Source organism: Aedes aegypti, chromosome 2 (genome assembly GCF_002204515.2).
Source record: "Aedes aegypti strain LVP_AGWG chromosome 2, AaegL5.0 Primary Assembly, whole genome shotgun sequence".
NCBI classification, from domain to species: Eukaryota; Metazoa; Arthropoda; class Insecta; order Diptera; family Culicidae; genus Aedes; species Aedes aegypti.
Window position 1 is genome coordinate 258,958,808 of NC_035108.1, and position 23,172 is coordinate 258,981,979.

The 23,172-nt window shown below is 42.5% G+C and overlaps 1 protein-coding gene across 2 annotated transcripts in view; it reads right to left on the reverse strand.

Annotated features, from left to right (window-relative positions):
- LOC5564174 overlaps positions 1–23,172 on the reverse strand; it is a 550,217-nt gene that overhangs the window by 127,690 nt on the left and 399,355 nt on the right. For both annotated transcript variants that reach the window (XM_021844877.1, XM_021844876.1), the window contains exon 10: positions 8,590–8,712. In XM_021844877.1, the coding sequence (XP_021700569.1) occupies positions 8,590–8,712 (123 nt within the window). The remainder of the gene's footprint in view (positions 1–8,589; positions 8,713–23,172) is intronic.

The window sequence follows — 23,172 nt, forward strand, 5'->3', positions numbered from 1 at the left end:
GGCAATTTAATGACAGATAAAACGATGGTGGCTGCCAGATGGAAAGAGCACTTCGAAATGTTGTTGAATGGTGGGAACGATAAAGCGGCGCTCGATTCTGTGAAAAGAAACGAATTGTGGCAAATAATGATAGAACATTGTTTTTCTGCCAAGCTTGATTAGCCCGATTCGTGCAACGTTAGAAGGATCCAAATCAAGTATACGGGTTGAAGATGAGATTTCGTCATCCTTCTTAACCTTAGACGGATTGAAGCAGGATGATGCACTTTTGTACATATTATTCAACATAGTGTTAGAAAGCGCAATAAGGAGAGCTTGTGTGCATAGGAACGGACGGTACTATCATCACACGCTCGTATATGCTCCTAGGTTTTGCGGACGCATGTGATAAGTACCTTTCAAAAAAGAGACAACATGAATTGGGCTCATTTTTAATACCACAAGGACGAAATACATGGTCGCTGGTTGGCGACGTGGGCCCATAGGAGATATTGTTAGTGAGTTGGTTATTATTTTAAATGGAAACTTTACCCTCGTCAGGGGATTCAAGTCGGGAGTGAGGTTGTGCTAGATGGTGATACGTTTGAAATAGTTTTAGAATTTGTGAACCTTGGAATTCTAGTGACTTGCAACAATGATGTTACTCGCGAGGTAAAAAGGCGTCTTACAGTAGGGAGGAGCATATTTCCAAAAATCTTTCGTAGTCAGGATTTACAAAGTGGAAAATGATCATCGGTCCCAAAATAACATCCTGTGGAAAAATGAGATTTTTTGGTGATGGTTTAGAGGTGGCGCAGAGGACATAAGTGCAGTTTTCCCATTTTAGTGAACTCTGCAAAATTTTGGTATGCTTTTCAGCTTGTTTTGGTGATTTTATGACCCTTATGGGCAAAAAATCACCTCAAAATTGCGATATCTCCACTCTTTTAGATGATATTAGACGAAATATATTTAATGCATGCGATTTTTAGCCCTTGAATAGGTTACGCTGACTGATTACTATGAACCCGAATAAGCATATGAATAGCTGGGAAGGACTCCTATGCTAGTAGAATGGAAAAAAGAGCAAAGAAGAATGAGAGAAAGAACAAAGAGCACAGAAGAATGTAAGGTGGGGTGGGTTAAACAGGTGACAGGGTGTAACTGATGATATTATATCAGAATGAACTGCGGAACCGTGAAAATATCTCGGTAGGATGTATGAGATGTGATTATATTCAAGTTCAGTATTAATTTAGTATTCTAGAATGTCCGTTTGATATAATTCCAGCAATTGCTTTCATAATCTGAAATAAATTACAGAGGGGGGCCTACATCCATACAGGCTCAAAATCCGTACACTTCATACAAATAGAAAGCGTTTTATATGAAGTGGAAAGGTTTAGATTCATTTCTTAGGTGTACGGATTTTGATCCCGCACGATATATCCTTATTAGGTAAATCCATAAACGATTTCTGCTCTCTAGCAATAACACTTCCTCTTAGAATTCCCTCCGGATTTTCTGGATTATGATGCCATTTCAGTAATTAATTGCGTTTAAGCTTCTAATACTTCACTTTCGCCACAACTTCTTCAACATAATTTCGGACAAACGAAAATGCAGTTGAAGTTCATGAAGGAATTTTCACAGTATGTCCTATATAGATATAAATGCTTATATAAATTTGTTATGAATTTAATAAATACCACGAGAGGCTGAATTTCCAGGATGTGTATTTTGCAACGGTTCCTTTCGATAAATTGCAATCAACATTCAGAAAAAAACGAACGAAGTCAATATAATCATCGTTTTCTATTGGAACTTTTCTCTATTGCGTAGAATCGAGATTTTTCAAGATTCCTCAGTCAAGTTTCCTTCAAGACCCCACCTTACTGTCTTCTGTGTTCTTTGGTCTTTCTCTCATTCTTCTTTGCTCTTTGTTCCATTTTACTAGCATAGGAATCCTCCTCAGCTATTCATATGCTTATTCGGGTGCATAGTAATCAGTCAGCGTAACCTATTCAAGGGCCAAAAATTGCACGCATAAAATATATTTCGTCAAATATCTTCTAAAGGATTGGATATATCGCAATTTTGAGGTGATTTTTTAAGGGTCCTAATGGCACGGTAAATGGCTGGGCATGGCGTACCATTGGTACCTCGCGTACCTACAGGAATAAAAATAGACCCCATTGTGTGGTCCTTAGCCTCTTGCCCAGCAACTCCTATCCCTACCTCCTCGTGGTACTGGCCGGGGTACGAGTAACCTTGGGGAAGATCGGGTAACCAACCCCCGGTGGGAACTTTGGTCGTATGCTGACAGGGAAGGGGGGGTTTGCTTCTGCAAACCTTGAGCGTCTGTACTCCATGTTAGGAGCGGCTCACAACAGCGTCTGTTCCCCATGTCAGGGGCGTCTGATCATCGTCCGAGTGCCAGAGAAGGACTCTAAGCTAAACTGCGCACTATGGCCCTCCGAACATATAGGGGGAATGGTCCTCCGGAAATCTAGGGGGTTGGTGTCAGGCCCTGCAAGCCAGCCGTAAAAATACACCAGCACAGGAACGTCAACGAGAGAATACGGACCGGAACAATCGGCAAAGACCACAGCGACGGAAATGGACTTGCGATTGGAAACTCGGTACGTGGAACTGCAAATCTCTCAACTTCATCGGAAGCACACGCATACTCTCCGATGTACTGAAGATCCGCGGTTTCGACATCGTAGCGCTGCAGGAGGTGTGCTGGACAGGTTCGATGGTGCGAACGTTTAGAGGTAATCATACCATCTACCAGAGCTGCGGCAACACACGTGAGCTGGGAACAGCTTTTATAGTGATGAGTGATATGCAAAGGCGCGTGATCGGGTGGTGGCCGATCAACGAAAGAATGTGCAAGTTGAGGCTCAAAGGCCGGTTCTTCAACTTCAGCATCATAAACCCTCAGCCCTCATTATGGCCCTCATTCCGGAAGCACTGATGATGACAAGGACGCATTTTACGCGCAGCTCGAACGCGAGTACGACCGCTGCCCAAGCCACGACGTCAAGATCATCATAGGAGACTTAAACGCTCAGGTTGGCCAGGAGGAGGAGTTCAGACCGACGATTGGAAAGTTCAGCGCCCACCGGCTGACGAACGAGAACGGCCTACGACTGATAGATTTTGCCGCCTCCAAGAACATGACCATTCGCAGCACCTACTTCCAGCACAGCCTCCCGTATCGATACACCTGGAGATCACCACTGCAGACGGAATCACAAATCGACCACGTTTTGATCGATGGACGGCACTTCTCCGATATTACCGACGTCAGAACCTATCGTGGCGCTAACATTGACTCCGACCACAACCTGGTGATGGTGAAACTGCGCCAAAAACTATCCGTCATTAACAATGTACGGTATCGACGCCCGCCTCGGTATAACCTAGCGCGACTGGCCCAACCGAACGTCGTTGCCGCATACGCGCAGCATCTCGAGGTAGCGTTGCCGGAAGAGCGCGAGCTTGACGAAGCTCCTCTTGAGGACTGCTGGAGCAACATAAAAGCAGCTATCAACAACGCAGCCGAGAGCATCTTCGGGTACGTGGAAAGGAGGACATGTGACGATTGGTTCGACGATGAATGCAGGCAGGTTTTGGAGGAGAAGGATGCAGCGCGAGCTGCAATGCTGCAGCAAGGAACGCGACAAAACGTGGAGCGATATAAAAGAAAACGAAAGCAGCAAACCCGCCTATTCCGGGACAAAAAGCGTCGCCTGGAAGAAGCGGAATGTGAAGAAATGGAACAGCTGCATCGTTCACAAGAAACGCGAAAGTTCTACGAGAAGCTTAACGCATCCCGAAAAGGCTTCGTGCCGCGAGCCGAAATGTGTAGGGATAAGGACGGAAGCATCTTAACGGACGGACGTGAGGTGATTGAAAGGTGGAGGCATCATTACGATGAACACCTGAATGGCACGGAGAACACAGGCGCCGAGGGTCACGACAGCGGAGGAAGTGGCTACGTCAGCACGGCGGATGATGGAAACCAACCTGCCCCCACATTAAGGGAAGTTAAGGATGCCATCAACCAGCTCAAGAATAACAAGGCCGCTGGTAAGGATGGTATTGGAGCTGAACTCATCAAAATGGGCCCGGAGAGGTTGGCAGCCTGTCTGCACCGGCTGATTGTCAGAATCTGGGAAACGGAACAGCTGCCGGAGAAGTGGAAGCAAGGGGTCATATTCCCCATTTACAAGAAGGGCGACAAACTGGAATGTGAAAACTATCGTGCGATCACTATCCTGAATGCCGCCTACAAAGTGCTATCCCAGATTATCTTCCGTCGTCTATCACCAATAACAAATGAGTTTGTGGGAAGTTATCAAGCTGGTTTCAACAACGGCCGCTCGACAACGGACCAAATCTTCACTGTACGGCAAATCCTCCAGAAATGCCGTGAATACCAAGTCCCGAGCAGAAGAAAATAACTTCTGAATACCAAACTAAGGTATTCCATACCAGATAATTTCCAATACTTAAAACCTGAATGAGGTATGAATGAGCCCTGCATAAGAGGTAAAATACCTCAAATAATATCTCAAGCATATTCTACGAACACCAAACGGATAACTAGATCAGGTATTGTAATACCTTAATAATACTTGATGGATTTTCATATAAAAGTGAAATTTTTCAATAGTAGTTCAATACCTCCAGCAGACCTCAATAGCTGTTTTATACCTCAATGAAGTATTTTAAATTGTTTTATAGATTTTTTTCAATACCATTATTATACCAAATTGAGGTATTGACAACTGAACAATACCTAATTTTGGTATGATACCAAAATATGGTATGATACCAAAATATGGTATGTATTAGTTATTGGGGAGTTATTTGTTCCTCCTCGGGTTGTTCATCGATTTCAAAGCGGCGTATGATAGCATCGACCGCGAAGAGCTATGGAAAATCATGGACGAGTACAGCTTTCCCGGGAAGCTCACAAGACTAATAAGAGCAACGATGGACGGTGTGCAGAATAGCGTGAAGATTTCGGGTGAACATTCCAGTTCGTTCGAATCCCGCCGGGGACTTCGACAGGGTGATGGACTTTCGTGCCTGCTGTTCAACATCGCGCTAGAAGGTGTCATACGGAGAGCCGGGTTCAATAACCGAGGTACGATTTTCACAAGATCCAGCCAATTTGTTTGCTTCGCGGATGATATGGATATTGTCGGCAGAACATTTGGAACGGTGGCAGACCTGTACACCCGCCTGAAACGTGAAGCGACAAAAGTCGGCCTGATGGTGAATGCGTCAAAAACAAAGTACATGCTGATAGGCGGAACCGAGCGCGACAGAGCCCGCCTGGGAAGCAGTGTTACGATAGACGGGGATACTTTTGAGGTGGTTGATGAGTTCGTCTACCTCGGATCCTTGTTAACGGCTGATAACAACGTTAGTCGTGAAATACGGAGACGCATCATCAGTGGAAGTCGCGCCTACTATGGGCTCCAGAAGAAGCTGCGGTCGAGAAAGATTCACCCTCGCACCAAATGTACCATGTACAAAACTCTTATAAGACCGGTGGTCCTCTATGGACATGAAGCATGGACCATGCTGGAAGAGGACCTGCAAGCACTTGGAGTGTTCGAACGAAGGGTGCTTAGGACGATCTTTGGCGGAGTTCAGGAAAACGGTGTGTGGCGGCGGAGAATGAACCACGAACTCGCTAGGCTCTTCGGCGAACCCAGTATCCAAAAGGTTGCGAAAGCCGGAAGGGTGCGCTGGGCAGGGCATGTTGCAAGACTACCGGACAACAATCCTGCAAAGATGGTGTTCGCGTCGAATCCGGTTGGCACAAGAAGGCGAGGAGCACAGCGAGCGAGGTGGCTTGATCAGGTTCAACAGGATCTGGAGAACGTGGGCCAAAATCGAAGTTGGTGAGACACAGCCATGGACCGAGTAAATTGGCGTAACATCGTTAACGAGGTTTTATCAAATTAATTGATGTAATACCAACTAAATAAAAAAAAATTAAATAAATATCACCAAAACAAGCTCAAAATCATACCAATTTTTTTCAGAGTTCACAAAAATGGGGAAACAGCTATTACGCCCTTTGCGCCACTAGTCTTACAGCTGCGAGTAGGGTTTTTACTGGCTTTGTAACCAGATAAAGTCCCGCACATGCTATGTCTGAACCTGCAGATTATGCAAATCGAATGTACCTCGGATTTTTTTTTCGCTAGAGTTCAGTATTTGGTCTATAATTTCATAATCGGAAGGTAACAAAGTTTTCTATCGGTTTTTTCCCATACATCGTTTGAGAACGTCGCGACCCATTGGAAGCCCACACAATAGAAACCTCAGCCAGCGCAGTTGCTGGCTAGTGTAGTGTGCTATTCCTATACCTAAAAAACAATGCGTTCTCGGGCTAGGCATTGGATATATATAGAAAGCGTTGTGTTTGGATGGGCATCTAATTCTTCCGAAAGAGGTGCACTTTGCGAAAGAGGACCACGTGATTATTGAGCTGAAATCGAATTCAGATTAACTTCTGCGTTCATGAGTCCTCTCATGGCGTAGTGGTTAACGCGCCCCAACTAGAGATCGGGGAGTCGTGAGTTGGATTCTCACTGAGAAGACGTGTAACTTTTTCACAAATCTTCACATCAATTTGTCCATCTAATCCAATTGCAGATTATATGTAATGTTTAGCTTTTCGGTAGTTGTGTAAATATAATATTTTCATTTGATATGAACAATTTCTATGTAGTGGAAAATTATGCCGACACTTGAGGTGACGAACCATTCAAAGTTTGTTGAACAAATACCTAAATGTAACATTCCTACAGCTGTCAGGACAAAAGCGTGTGTTATTATATTTTACTTATTTGAAAACAAACAAAAAAACTCGATTGGTTGGAAAATCATAGAACACTCTCATTCTTATGCCGACACTTACAGTGGCGAACTATCCAAAGTTTGTTGAATAAAGTGAACCTTTCGCAAGTCTACACTTGTAGTGTCGAACCATTTTTTTTTTTTAATTACAAAAATAAAGGTAAAAAGGGGCGTTCTGAAAATAAAAAAAATGTTAAACATAAATAATTCATGAATCAGAGTTTGTGTCGACACTCACAGTGACGAACAATTCATAGTTTGTTGAAAACTCATATTTACGTCCCACAATTGTAACGATTAAATGTGCAGTCATACATATTTTATAGATTAGAAATAGTAGCATGAAACGAGCTCACCAATTGATCCTTTATCCTTCACTGTGCAGCCACAATCCACTCTCAGCCTCACTCGTTTGCTCGGCTATATAAAAGCACTCAGAAAAAAAATAGGCGCGCGATCCGAAAAGGAAAAAAAAACTTGGCTTTCTTGACGCACTGCCCAGCAGCAAGCGTCAAGGTCAAAGGATCAAAAAGAACTAACCGATCACGCCACTTTTTCATTTACTAGACCGACGCGCGACATGTTTGATCCTGCCTTCGTCGCTCGCCCCGTAGGAGCAAGCGTCAAAGTCGAAAGATCAAACAGAACTAACCGATCGCGGCACTTTTCACTTAGGGTCAAATGGTCCAAAATGCCACTTTAAGGATTTGTTTCGTTTTCTCCTAATGAGATCCACATTTTAACGCCATTCGAAGTCCTAACAGTAACTAAACAATATTTGCTAGCTATCATCATAAAAACATTTCCCAAAATTGAGTTTTTTAACGAGGTTAAATCGTGTAGAAAAGTTGATTGAAAAATGGGGGTGGTTCAAAATGACCAAATGGATGGGGTAAAATGCCATTTAGAATGGAGAACTAGTAGTTAGCAACCATGTTTCTCCATGATTTTGCTCTATGGTATGGAAACGCTTACTCCTTAATGAAACCATCGGAAAACCTAAATGTTTAGGCAAAAAAGGGAAAAATGTTGAATTTCACCGTAAAATTAGAGAAAAATCTATGAGTTTATGTTCAAGGGTTGTAGCGGCAACTCTTTGGTAAACATATTTTAACATCGTTTGACAAAGAATATAAACTGAAACGTTCTAGGAATGAGTTAATGAGGTGGGCCATTTTACCCCATCAGTGCGTCTTGGACCATGTTCCCCTACTCTAACCGAACTAACCGATCACGCCACTTTTTCACTTACTAGACCGACGCGCGACATGTTTGATCGTGCCCTCGTCGCTCGCCCCCGTAGGAGCAAGTGTCAAGGTCGAAAGATCAAACAGAACTCACAATTGATCCGGATTCCGTCGCTTGCCCACAAAGAAGCAAGCAACAGATTCAACGGACCAAACACTACTCAAAAAAATAAAAAATAAAATAAGCTTAAAAACAACTGCACAAAAAGTCAAGATATGACCATTTTCAACAAAAATGTAATAAATCAGCAAAATTTCCATTCTAGTTCAACACACATTGACTTTACGAACATGGTTTTTTTTTCTGGGACACCCTAGCCTACACCCATTGCACCACCTCTAAACCTTCACAAAAAGACTTATTTTCTAATAAGATATTATTTTGGAATTAATGATCATGTTCTTCTTTTCCAATTTTTTTTTGGTAAATAAGTTCCACCCTACTCGTCTATTAATTCGTTCGAGTACTTACCGTTCTGGGCACCTGATTGCAATCCGGTCCATTCCGGCCCCCAGGGCACTCGCAGGTGAAATCGTCCCCGTGATCTATGCAGCGATGGCCATCCGGACAAGGGTCATTGGCGCAAAAGTCCACCTGTTGGCAAGGGCAGGATAAGCGACGGGCAGCAAGAAAGGGAAAATGCAGAACGAGAAAAGAGGAGATAGAGATGGTGGTAAATTGAATAGTGCGACGCAAAAGCTTGGGTGCGGTTGGCTCTGAGTGCTTGATAGGAGGAGTGAAATTACTATTTGCTAGGCTAGGCAAACAAAACTCCGTGTAATTTGATCATGCGAGAAAACAACTCCCGCACTGAAGGGGAGTTTAGTGTTAGAACGGTAGCGGCGGTGGTGTATTTACAGCACTCGATGGAGTGGTTCTGAATAAAGGTAGATTTTCACGAGTACCAGGTCTATATGTAGCTGCAATTACCACAAGAAGGAAAAAAAGGATAAGTGCCCGATTTAATCGGATTACCGGATAGTATCTCATGAGCTGTACCAACACAACGTGGTTATTATATCGCTGCGGGTACAATACGTAAACATATTATATAATCCGAAAAATTAATATGGATTACTTAAGGGTAAAAGAGACACTATCGCCTAGAGTGCTGAAATATGGGAAGAAGGGAAACGAAACCACTCAACAAGTCTACTTGAAGATTTCAAATAAAGAGCTTTTGGTTATGTTGGGTTTTGGAAGCATTAGAAAAAATCTTCCATTTTTTCAAGTACCGTTTTGACTCATATTCCGAACACTTAAGGCCATCAGTGACTTCTAACGCATCTGATAGGCATAAATTAGCTGATGTTTGAGCAAAATTTGATTTCTTCACAAAGTCTAACTGTTAGCTGTTGGGTGTACTGATAGAAATGTTTATTTAAACTTGTTTAGTATTATTTTAACGTAAGAGTATGGAACAACAATTTGACTCAAATGCCGAACACTGCGTTCATTCTGTCTCATATTCCGAACACCTTGATTCAAATTCCGAACATCACGAGTAAATCGTATTCAACTGCATGATATTGCAAATAAATTTATCTGAGCTTGTTCTACCGACCTCGAACTACAGGGGATACGCAAAATGATTGAGATAGGCAAAATTTTGCCCAAATTCAAATGCTTATAACTTTATGAAAAATGAATGAAATTGGATGCATCTGGAAGCAGTCGACGGCAAATTTGGTCCAGTTTTAGGAACTTCCTTGGCCATGCATATTGGCCACTGGACACCGGAGATGTTCCGGATTTTCTGAGGTCATGTCCAAATGTCATTTTTTCTGTCGCTTGTATTTTTGTGTGGTGTAAAGTTAGATAGATGTTTGCAATTTTCCTAGAAACTAGAACTAATAGGAAGTTGAATGCCACCGGACGCATTAAGATTGGTTGGAAATCTTCAGAAATATGACCATTTCCGTATTTGTATTTCCAATCATGTAAATATTATCCGGAGCTATATCCAAGCGGACACCAACCTTAAAAATGATGTTTCCTGCAGCGTATTCAGAACCATTAGATGCACAGACCACTCTATAGAACGTTCCAGGTGCCCTGGGGGAAGTGGTCAATTAGGAACATATCCGGAACCATATCAATATGGGCATCAAACTTCATTATTTTCAAAGGTTATGCTTTCCGAAGCATTTCCAGCATCACCGGCTGCCATAACCACTTTATAGTAGGTTCCAGGTGCCCCGGGGGATGTGGCCATTTGTACAACACCCTTGGTTTTGCAAATATCCCAGGAGTCTGCCACATAGAAAGATGATGTCTTCGGCAAACTTGTTCAGTAGCTCAAGGGCTATCATTTTTCAGCCAAGAAATTCGAAATTTTGCCACTAGGCAGCGCTGATGAGCATGAAACTTGTGTTTCGCAGATATCAGGATCCTGACCACTTAGAAAGATGGCGTCTTCGGCAGAGTTGTACAGTAGCTCAAATTCTTTCTTTGTTTAATCCTTAAAGTTCGAGATTTTGTAGAATAATGATAGTCCCTGAGCTTCTGAACAACTTTGCCGAAGGTGCATGTCTAAAAAGTCAAGATCCTGCAGTATCCGCAAAACAAAAATTTCATTCTCACAAGCGCCGCCTGGTGGCAAAATATCCTATTTCTTAGCACAAATAATGATAGCCCTTGAACTACTTTGCCGAAGACACTATCTTTCTAAGTGGCCAGGCTCCTGATATATCTGCAAACAAAAGTTTCATGCTCACTAGCGCCGCCTATGGCAAAATTTTGAATCTACTAGCTCGAACAATGATAGTCCTCAACTTACTAAACAACTTTCCCGAAAACGCCATCCTTCTAAATGGTCGGGATCCTGAAATATTTGCAAAATGAAAATAAAACTTCCATGCCCACTTGTGCCACCCAGCGTTCAAATTCCGAATTAAATGAGATTCAGATTGCGCTTCACCTCTAAAATAACTTTACTTAAGACCCCAAGTTTCTATATTATATGGATTTTGAGAAATACCGATTTCAAACTGTGGTTTCCTCGAACCGTACATAGTGCGTTCATCATTATGCGATTTTTATGTTCATTTGTTGATTTTACCGTATTATAAAGAACCATACTGTAAATAAGAACAGTCCAGTATTGTTCTTAAGTAGATTCTTGAGGAATACATTTTGGTTTGGTGTCGATCGATATCTTTGTTGCAAAATAATAGCATATAAATCACAATTGTTGTACAAAGTACAACATCGTGACAGCCCGAATGTTAATTTTACGATCAAGCTTTCATGCCAAACACTGTCGAATGCTTTTTCTATGTTTAGAAGAGCAAAACCAGTAGAATAGCGTTCAGATTTGTTGGAATGGATCAAATTTGTTACACATTAAAGTTTATGAGTGGTCGAATGTCCATGGCGGAACCCGAACTGTTCATTGACAAAAGTTTAATTTTCGTTGATGTGGACCATCATTTTGTTAAAAAAATGACCTTTTGCAGGATTTTTGTCTGGTTTGAAAATAGGTATAACCTTAGCATTTTGCCATTTGTCAGGAAAACATGCCAACTGAAAACATTTATTTAATACATCAACTAAGAATGATAAGGTACTTCTAGAATTTTTTTGATGAGGATGTAGAAAATTTCATCACCGCCAGGAGCATTCATTGTTTTGAATTTTTTAATAATAGTTCTCACTTCTTTCAAACCAGTCTCCCAGGAATTTTCGAAAACGTTCTCTTGATTGAGAATATTTTCGAAGCCCTGAGTAACTTGATTTTCCATTGGACTAGTAAGTCCTAAATTAAAATTGTACCCGCTTTCAAACTGCATAGCAAGTTTTTGAGCTTTTTGCATTTCATCCAGGGAGTCTTGTGTGGCATGAAATGATATTACAAAACGTTTCAATTCGAAGAGGGTGGGAGAAGGTTTGTTTTTGGCTAGTGTTGCACTAAAATCCATACAAACATATCGAACATCCCTTACGAAAACTATAAAAAAGGGAATGAGGTTGTGGTGAATGAACAATTTTAGCGTTATGTAATTTGTTAACAGTTCCTGAATCTATCAGAACAAACAAATCCGGCGAGATTTGAGCACTCGACCGTCAGCTTGGTCTTGTTAAATACCTTTGCGTTTACCACTACGATTATTTAGATTTTTTTTAAATTCTAGAACAAATCAGAACATTATTTGAATATATTTAGCTATGCAAAATACTGCCCTTTTAGTTCGTTAAGAGAGATTGCGGTACATTTCAATCAAATGTGGGAAAATCCTAGCGAAGAAATTGAAGTAGGATTCAAACATTTATATATCTACATCTGTAATATTATGGGATCAATACTCGAAAACCGGTGCTCATGCTGAACTCTAATTGCACTTGTAATTACTAGAGCTTCCGCATCAATTGGTTTCCATTCTCACATTTTCAAACTACACTCTCCAGGTATGGGTTGGTATCGGTACCACCAATTAGCGACTGAACTCGAACCTGAAGAACGCAAGCTCAAATCCACTCCAATCAAGCATTCCGTCGGCGTTGGAAAGGTTTCCCGCTTGCGGTTCCGTCGATCAAAGGGCTCCAGCAGGAGAAGACGAGGGAAAATTTCAATGGAATATTTATTGCGCACACAGAGCCAGCGAGCGGAAATTCATTGATCGAAGCGTTTGTTTTATAGTTGAATGCAAAATTATCCGTAAAAGGATACGGCCGTGCCGGTAATTACTGTCAAGCACTAGACGGGCTCTGTCTCACCTGTGCGAGAGGTTGCCTTGGTGTAGAAATGAATCCGCTTGTCACTAGTGTAGTTTGAAGGCAGGCACTGGAATGGGAGACCAGCAACCGCAAACTAAGCATGGAAATAAATCCGAAGCCATAAGTTTTGCACTTAACCAACAACAAGAACAAGAAGCTGTGCTTAGGTTTCTTGTCCCGTTAAATGAGACGATGTTGGGAGGAACGATATTCCAAGTGCCTTGACTGCAATAGGATTTAACAATAAGTTTTGCCTTCCGACTGATATTCGAAACAGGGGAACAGGGATTTTCAAAATCTAGAAGAGATAACATATTGCAGAATTATAAGATTGTAATAAATGTTTTAAGCTTATCGAAAGTTCCAAATGCAATGTGTAGTCGCTAGAGTGTCCATCCCGGGACATCCCGGGACAAAAAATCCCGGGATTTGACAAATTTCGGGATTTCCCGTTTCCCGGGATTTTATTTCTGACATCCCGGAATCCCGGGATTCCAGAAATGTACGTATAATTTGATGAAAACCACTTGATTTCAATAAAAGATTATGACATTTTTTCTCACTATCAACCTTATTTGATAAAGTAGAAAAGCATAATTAAAAAGAGAATAAACGAGTAATTATTTTCATGAAAATATCAATCCACCAAGTAAGAAACACATATTCTTATTTGTCTAGTTGCAATGTCTTAATGCTTTTCTTTTCAACATTAGCCGTTTTATAAGCATATGGTAAGATAACAAATTTGAAAGTACACCTAAACTGCCGCAAGTATTATCTGTAAGGAGTAGGTAGTGAGAAAATTGACTGAGAAGTTTTCAATATCTTTTTCCATACAAATATTCAAAAAAATCCAGGAAATTGGAACATGTTTCGATCTCAATGAAACTGTCATAGTTTGCTTTGCACTCCGTTAGCTTTCCAAGAAAAATATAAAGATGACCAAATAACAATTCATTTTTGTGTCACGCGATGCGAAAGTCTGCAGTGGGACTGAATGCGTTTACTTTTCATTATGGTACAATTCGACTTGGTGTTTTTTCCTAATTTAACTAAACATAAAGTGATTTCTAGTTAGTGCAGCTGGAAGATCATTAGAAGAACTGATATCAACTAAATTTTGACTAAAATGCGAATGGGACTGACTTGCGATTCATGGCAGTAAACTTCAGTCAATAATTTTCAATAATTTACTTTTAGCATCTACAATACCTTCAATAATCTTTAATTGTTTCTTATGTTCTAAAGTTTTTATGATGTTTCACATGTTTGAAGCAAATTGCTTTAAAATTAAGACCTAAGTTTTTATCATACTTCAATTCATAAGTATTATAGAGTACATATTTGAAAAAATCCATAGCAAACCCGTAATTAGTCAAGCCAAGTTTTGATGTTTGTTAGGTTACTTCATCAGAATAAGAAAGTCTTATCTGAAATGTAATTTGCTAATTAACATATTATTTTGAAAAGTTACATTATCTGTTTATTTCATTGAAAACAAAAACTGTATTGTTAAATTTGTACTTACATTTCAACCGAAATGCTAGTTTTATTGAAAACTTGATAAATCCCGGGATCCCGGGATTTCCCGGGACAAGCATAGATTTTTGTCCCGAATCCCGGGACGAGCAAAATGGCCGGGAAATGGACACTCTAGTAGTCGCTTATAGAAATTCGAAGAACTAAAGATAAAAATACAAAGTGAAACACTATCAATGAATAATAGGTAGGATTATATCAGATTCATGAACAAGAATTTTTTTACCTGAAATTCTCGCATAAATTTCACGAAGAATTCTAGCAGAATTTTGAGTCTTGGCGGGGTTCCGATTTCCGAAGAACCCTGCACAGGATTGTTATGAAATCAAGGACTTCATTCTGAGAACAGTCAGGCAGAATTCTGAGAATAATTTTAATGAAATCATGAAAAACATACTCGCAAGAATGTGGATTGGATTCTAACGCAACCACACAATTCTCACAGAATCTTTGGTAAGATCAGAGAAGAAAGTATATATTTTCAATCTCTTCAAAAGAAATTTCAATCGCTTTCATTTGATTTCACCAAAAAACCTACAAAACTTATTTCAGAACGGTCCACCTAAGTAACCAAATAGCACGTTAATTCAACCTGCGTGCCAATATAGTGCTATGATACTGCTGATATGCCCTATATTAGCCTATAATAGCCTTTTAAGGCCAAAAAGGCGAATAAGCGGGCTTATGATCACTTTGGCACCACGAAGCAGATATCTGTAGGGTAGCACTGTGCTATGAATCTATAAACCCATATTGTTAATTGTGGCAGACGCTCCACATACTTTGTATTGCGTAAATGTCTTCAACGATTTCATAGAAAGCGTCCATCTATCACGTAACGCTAAAATTGGAAATTTTCGACTTTTCCCTCTGTAATTAATTTTAATTTGAAATAAGTTTTATTTTTGTTTCAGAAGTTAAGCTTGAAACCAATCATATGAGATCAATGGAAACTCGCAGAATCATGCTATGAAATCTAAAATACCTGAAAAAAATCTTCAGGTGCGCGTTTGGAATCTACAGGATTTAGCTTAAACTCTGGAGCATCTTGAACTTGTCAGGAAATTCGCGTATATCGTTTAGGATCTTAAGTGTTCGATGAGCTCAGGAGAAAAGCGATTCTGTGCTAAAACACTATTCACCACTTCGCACAACGGGGACGGAATTCATACCACAGGTAAGTATAAAGTTCTTTTTTAATGTCCTATTTCTTTTCAGGCACAACAGAGTATGTAACACGGCACAGGTAAGTTCATCAGTCCACTTCACTTTATTTAATTAATGTAGCTTAAATTACTTTATTCGAATTCACTTCCTATACAAACTAATCACCTACAGTGGGTGGTAATTCTATCACTGGTTTGTTGATGTCTCACTTTCGTTGATGATGATGGTGGTCGATGACGTCGAGTTGTCGCAAAGCCAAAAGAGAGCTAACATGAAGTCCCGTCGGTCTTTTATAGTGGGTTAGTCCATTCTGTCATGGTTGACCGGATAGAGCGAGATCGATGAAAAACGCATATTTCTACAGGCCGCCATGATCGATACTACCAATGGTTGATGCTGTCGGTCGATGTGTTTCCACATATAGGTGGCGCACAAATACACTTTCGCGGGTGCGAACATACTGGCCCCTTCGGAAATCGTATTTCTGACAGATCGGTTGACGATGAATCGATGACGGCGGCGACAGCTGTCACTAGTCGGCTCTATCTCGGTTGATCTCGACGATGACGATGCGAATCATCAGCGGGTGCAGATGTAAACATGGAAGAGAAGACCCGGTAGAGGGTTTCTAAAAAATATATAAATATGGACAGGTTCTTACCTTGTCCCTTAATTCAAAGGGCCTTGCATTTAATTTCAGGTGTTGCAGAGCAGGAACCATTAGAAGGATGATGAAGATTCTCCGAATCCAGTTGCTGAACGGTGAAAAATGTGCACGACGATATTGGATTCTCATTTCTACGCTGTTGTTGATTGTTGCGAACACGACGACGGTGAACTCGATGGTGTGTTTGATGATGACGACTCGTTTGCTGCTGTGGTCTGCTCATTGGATATTGTTTGCGTGGGAGGAATCGGCAACAGGCAGATTTTGGACACTGGACGTGTAAAGCGACCGCTAGGGGTTTGAACAGTTACTACACGTGTGATACCGTCGGATCCCGGATGAATTTCAACGATTCTGGCAGTCGGCCAAGCCATTGGAGGAGAATTTTCATCCTTGAGGAGAACCAATTGATTGGTTTTGATTACGACTGGCGGGCTGCACCATTTAGAGCGAGGCTGAAGAGTCGACAAGTATTCAGAGTGCCACCGCTTCCAGATTAGTTGAAGAATCTTCTGTGTTTGTTCCCATTGCCGCAATCTGTTCAATGGAATAGTCGAGAGGTCCGTGTCTGGAATGGCCTTTAATGCAGACCCAACAAGAAAGTGTCCCGGTGTCAACGTTTCGAAGTCGGTCGGATCGTCGCTGAGTGCAATTAACGGTCGAGAGTTTAGACAGCACTCGATTTGTGCCAGCAATGTCTCCATGTCGTCCTGCGCTAGCGTGTGTGTGCCAAGAACCCGAAAGAAATGCTTCTGTGCTGAATGAATCGCGGCTTCCCAAAGTCCACCGAAGTGGGATGCTTTTGGTGGATTGAAGTGCCATCGAATGCTGTTGGCGGTGCATTCTTCAGCGACGGCTTGTTGATGTTCCTTACTGCGAATCAATTTTCGCAGTTCGTTGGATGCTCCGATAAAGTTGCGACCGTTGTCGCTGTAGATATCGCTGCACAGACCTCTACGTGAAACGAAGCGACGTAAGGCTTGAAGAAATTTAGCAGTACTCAAATCGATAACCAATTCGAGGTGGACAGCGCGTGTGACAAAGCAAACAAAAACGGCTATATAAGCCTTGCGTGGTGCTGCTCGACGATGGATGCGCTGCAGAGTAATTGGTCCCCAATAATCAACGCCAGCTACGGAGAAAGGCCGGGCTGCTGTGACACGGGAAGCCGGAAGTTCTGCCATAAATTGCTCTAGTAGTTGAGGTCGCGCCTTGACGCATTCGACGCAGTTGCGAACGATGTTTCTGGCCAGGTTTCTGGCCCCTGTGATCCAGTACCGTAAGCGCAAAACAGTGACAAGGAGTTGCGGAGCTGTGTGGAGATTCCTTTTGTGTAGTGAGCGTATAAGTAGCTTGGAGAGGGCATGAGAAGCGGGAAGAATAATCTGATGTTTGCTATCGTATGGCTGCTGTGCTTGATTTAGGCGACCTCCGATGCGAATTAGTTGATCGTTGGAAATGAATGGATAGAACCAACGCAGTCGAGATTTTGGCGAAACATGCTGTGAATTTAGGAGTTGCTTCCACTCTTCAGGGAAAGTCTGCTGCTGTACCAGGCGAATCAATATTGCTTCTGCTGCAAGTTTTTCTTCCGTTGTGACGTAAGTTGATAAACTAGTTGATGAGATTCTTCGGCAATTGTTTATGAATCGAGAACAGTAGGCGGTGACTCTAACCATGCGATCATAGTCGGAGAATTGTTCCGTGAAGAGGTCGATGAAAGTCGGTTCTGATGATGCTGTACAGACTGTTGTTTTTCGCTTTTCCCCTTCTGGGAGTGATTTCTAGGCGTTCTGATGGCCATGATGTTTGTGGTAGTTGAAGCCAATGAGGTCCTTGCCACCAGAGATTGTTTTCGAGGATACTTTCTGCAGTAATCCCACGGGATATAAGGTCTGCAGGATTTTCTTGTCCGGCAACATGGTGCCAGGTGCAATTTTGTGTTGATTGCTGAATTTTTGACACGCGGTTCGCAACGAACGTCGTCCATGTAGAGGGAGTAGCTTTCAGCCAGCTAAGTACCGTTGTGGAATCGACCCAAAAGAAGCTCGAACCGCGTAGTTCTAAAGCCTGCGATACCCTTTCATACAATTGTGATGCAAGAAGTGCGCCGCACAGTTCAAGACGTGGAATGCTCTGCTGTTTGAGGGGAGCGACTCTGGACCTGGCAGTCAGTAGAGTGACTCTGAAAGCTCCAGATGTATCTGCTGTTCGAATATAACAGCATGCTCCATAAGCGTGTTGCGAAGCATCAGAAAAGAAGTGATACTGGATATATGCAGGACTCGGAGTGAGAATGTATCGATCAATGCGCAAATTGTTGAGAAGAGGTAGCTCCTGCATGTAATTGTTCCAACGCTGAACCATTGAGGCTGGAAGTGGTTCGTCCCAACTATAGATTTTGTCATTTCCATCCTTCAGTGTCCAGAGGGCCTGCATGAAAATTTTTGCAGTGATGACAACTGGACCCAACAGACCAAGTGGGTCGAAGAGACGCGCGATTTGTGATAATGCGATTCTCTTAGTAAGAGAGACAGAAAGGGTCTTGGTGGGAAGATCGATCTTATATTTAAGCTGATCTGAAGCGGGCTCCCAGTGTAAACCGAGTGATTTTATGCTTTGACTGCGATCAAGGTCGAATGATTCTTGAAGTGCTCTATTGTCAGCTGGAATTCCTTCAAGAACAGCTTCTTCGTTTGATGCCCACTTGCGAAGTTGGAATCCACCTTTTGAGAGGAGTGCATCTAGTTGATTTCTGAGCTTAGTCGCATCTTCGATGCTGTTCGCGCCTGACAGAAGGTCGTCAACGTAGACATCTTTGCGAAGAATTTCGGCTGCTTCAGGGAACGTATTTTGCTCATCATTTGCTAGCTGAGAAAGGACTCGGGTTGCAAGAAAGGGTGCACTGGCAGTTCCATAGGTTACTGTTAGTAGCTCGTACGTATTTAGCGGATGTTCCGGGGATTGTCGCCAAACAATTCGCTGAAGAGGAGTATCACGTTCGTCTACAAGCACCTGGCGATACATTTGCTTTGCATCAGCGATTAGCATTACACGACGACTTCTAGAGCGCATAATGATCGAACGTATGTCCTGCTGTACAGTTGGGCCAACCATAAGAGCGTCGTTGAGTGATGGTCCTTGCGGAGACTTGCACGACGCATCGAATACAACTCGAACCTTCGTTGTGGTACTATCATTTTTGACAACAGCGTGATGAGGCATATGGTAACATGGCGATGGAGGAGTTTGATAGTCATATACTTGCTTCATGTGTCCTAAAGCAAGGTACTCATCCATGAATGCAGAATATTGCAGAGCGAGGTCAGGAGTGCGACAAAGACGACTCTCCAGCATGCGAAAGCGACGCACGGCGGTGCTGCGATTGTCACCAAGCTGTTTGATGATGTCATCCTTTACAGGTAAGCGAACGATGTACCTTCCTTCTTCATTGCGCCTTACAGTACGGCGAAAATGTTCTTCGCAGGTAGCTTCTTCAACGGAGTAGCAGTGAGCGATGCTGTCCTCCTCAATCGCCCAAAATTTCTCGATAAGCTCATGAATCTCGGATATAGTGGCAACATTGGCGATGACTGGCGACTTCGGGATATTGTAAGAGTTCTTGCCGGAAACAACCCAACCGAGGACAGAGTTGATAAGTGTTGGAAGAGATTCTCCTAGCTGAATGCGGCCAGAGACATTGAATAGCTCAAAAAATACTTCTGCACCGATGATTATGTCCACCGGATTGGCCTCATGGAAACACGGGTCTGCTAGCTGTACTCCAGGAGGAATGTTCCATGATGAAACATTGAAAGAAGCAGAAGGAAGGTCTATAGTGACTTTGGGAAGAACCAAAAACTCAGCCGAAGTAGAGAAGTCACAAATCCGTGAGCGAACAGTAGCGGTGATTTTGTAACGTGCATACGTCAAAGATTGTCCGATTCCTGAGACCGGAATGGAGGTTTTCGTACGCTGCGCCTTCATGACTTGAGAGAATGATTCGGTAATGAAACAGCATTCGCAACCGGAATCTAGTAGAGCTCTTGCCGCGTGTCCAATTCCGTTCTCGTCGACGAGATTGACGATTGCTGTGGCTAAAACTACGCTTCTCCGAGCCATTCCGGTACTGGCGTGACTTGATGGTCCATTAACGGTGGCTGAAACGGATGTCTTCGGCAGTTCACGAGGCGTAAAGTGATTTGATGATGACGATTGGGAAGATTCGGGTGCCCTAAGGTTAGCAGCGACGGACTTCTCCTTTGTACAGAGCTGAGAATGATGCCTACCACGACATTTTCGACAGGAACTAGACGAAGGACACTCTCGAGCTTGATGTCCTATACGTAGACAATTACGACAGAGCTGATGACGATGAATCTCCTTCTCTTTTGCTTCAATATCAAGTTTCGAGAATAACTGGCACATATAGAGCGGGTGGTGTTCGGAGCACATGACGCATTTCCGACTGGGTTGCATTTGACTAGCTCCATGACTTGCAACTGGACGCTGAACAGACTTCTTGAACTGATAGACGGGGCTGGAGTATCGACAGCTTTACCTCGGATAGTTTCCAGAACGTGAACTCTTCGCTGGATGAAGGATGTGAGATCTTTGAACGTCACAGCTTGCTGAGTGGACGAAAACTCTTCCCAGTCCCTTCGTGTTGTATGATCAAGGCGGACACTGAGCATACGAATGAGGATTACATCCCAGAACTCGGTTCTCTCCCCTAGTTGTTTCAAAACTTTCACATTGGCCTCGAAATTTTCGACTAATGAATGTAATTCGGTCGCAGATTCCCGTTTCAGCGTATTAAATTCAAATAATGCGTCTAAATACGTCTGTTTCAAGCGAGAAGGATTTTGATAATGCTCCACTAGTAAATTCCATGCCACGATGTAATTATTGGCACTTATCGTAATTGATTGAATCAATTTCAGGGCTTCGCCAGCAAGGGATGATCGGAGATAATAAAATTTCTGAATATTCGACAACTCGACGGAAGAGTGGACCAGCGAAACGAAGAGGTCGTGGAAGTTGAGCCACGCATCGATGCTTCCATTGAACATGGGCAGCTTTACGTCAGGCAGGCGTACATGCGACGACGGAACAGGGACATGTGAGCTTGAAGAAGAAGGCGGATGGACGGGCTGGGCGACTGGCGCTTTATTAACTGCTAGCAGAACGCCTTTCACCCGGTAGTAGGTCGATTCAAATTCAATTCGCTCCTTGATTTGCTCGTCGACGGAGGCCTCGTCGACGGATTCGAGCTCAGACTGAGCTCGTTGAATATCATTCCACAGCTTATTGAGGTTCTCAAGGCGCACAGGAACTTCGAAAGCGTCTGTATTCTCATCATACTCGTCAACGAAGGATTTGATAATGTTGAACGAGGCCAGGAGGCTCTTGATCCTGGTCTTCAGTCCCTTGATGCGACGCTCCGTGGACATTTCGAACAAGAACGTGGTCTGCAAAGCGTAAGACCGCGCAGATCACACGAGAAATGTTTACTTTAATAGGAAATACAATTACCTTCGTGAAGGCAAACTTGTGCCTTGTAAAATCAAATTCTATAGCAAGCTGAATTCCAAGAATGGTAGCTATTTGTCCGGATAATCTCCGGTCGTGATCGTTGGAAGCGTAGTTGTGTTGGTTGGAGGTCACGCGCAGCAGACGAGCCGGGTCTGGAAATCAAAGACCGCGAAGCTCACACAAGAAGAGATAGCAATAAATGGAAAGCTAATTACCTTGTACAAGGCAATCCTGTGCCTTGTATTATAAATTCCACTATGGCGCCGTCCAGTAACGTGATCCTGGCAGTGTCTACGATGGCGAATCCGTTGTGTAGCGATGTGGTCTTAGCAATGGCGGTTCGTCTCACCGCAGGAAGCACCGGAATGGATGGAGTTCGACGGCCAAATCCGGCTCGAAGGACCAGATGTTCGATGAGCTCAGGAGAAAAGCGATTCTGTGCTAAAACACTATTCACCACTTCGCACAACGGGGACGGAATTCATACCACAGGTAAGTATAAAGTTCTTTTTTAATGTCCTATTTCTTTTCAGGCACAACAGAGTATGTAACACGGCACAGGTAAGTTCATCAGTCCACTTCACTTTATTTAATTAATGTAGCTTAAATTACTTTATTCGAATTCACTTCCTATACAAACTAATCACCTACAGTGGGTGGTAATTCTATCACTGGTTTGTTGATGTCTCACTTTCGTTGATGATGATGGTGGTCGATGACGTCGAGTTGTCGCAAAGCCAAAAGAGAGCTAACATGAAGTCCCGTCGGTCTTTTATAGTGGGTTAGTCCATTCTGTCATGGTTGACCGGATAGAGCGAGATCGATGAAAAACGCATATTTCTACAGGCCGCCATGATCGATACTACCAATGGTTGATGCTGTCGGTCGATGTGTTTCCACATATAGGTGGCGCACAAATACACTTTCGCGGGTGCGAACATTAAGATTCTGCTGCAATTTTGCTGACTATTCTCAAAACAATCGCAAGCAACTCAAAATTTTGCTAAAAATACTCAAAATACCACTAGAAATCCACAGTTTATTGCTAGGAATTCACAGGATGCTCCAGGAATCTTAGGAATTGCCTGATTTTGCGTGGCATCCCCTATAATTAGTAAAACATTCTGCGAATTCTGCAAGAAATCTCTAACGTTCGAATCTTTAGATTGCACTCCGTATCCTCCTAGAAACCGCTTAAAATTTTCAGAATCCTATTAGAAAACCCAAAGATCTGGCAAGTATTCTTAAGGATCTAGTCAAAAAACTAATAATTCCAGCAAAGGATCCCCAGGTGACGGACAGAGAGATAGTTTCTGATTTGAACTCTGTGTGAGTTATTTGTTACTCTTACAAATCTGCGATTACTCTTACGAACGATAACAAATCTGCAGAAATTTTTTTTTTTATTAAATGTATCACGAGTCAGCAGA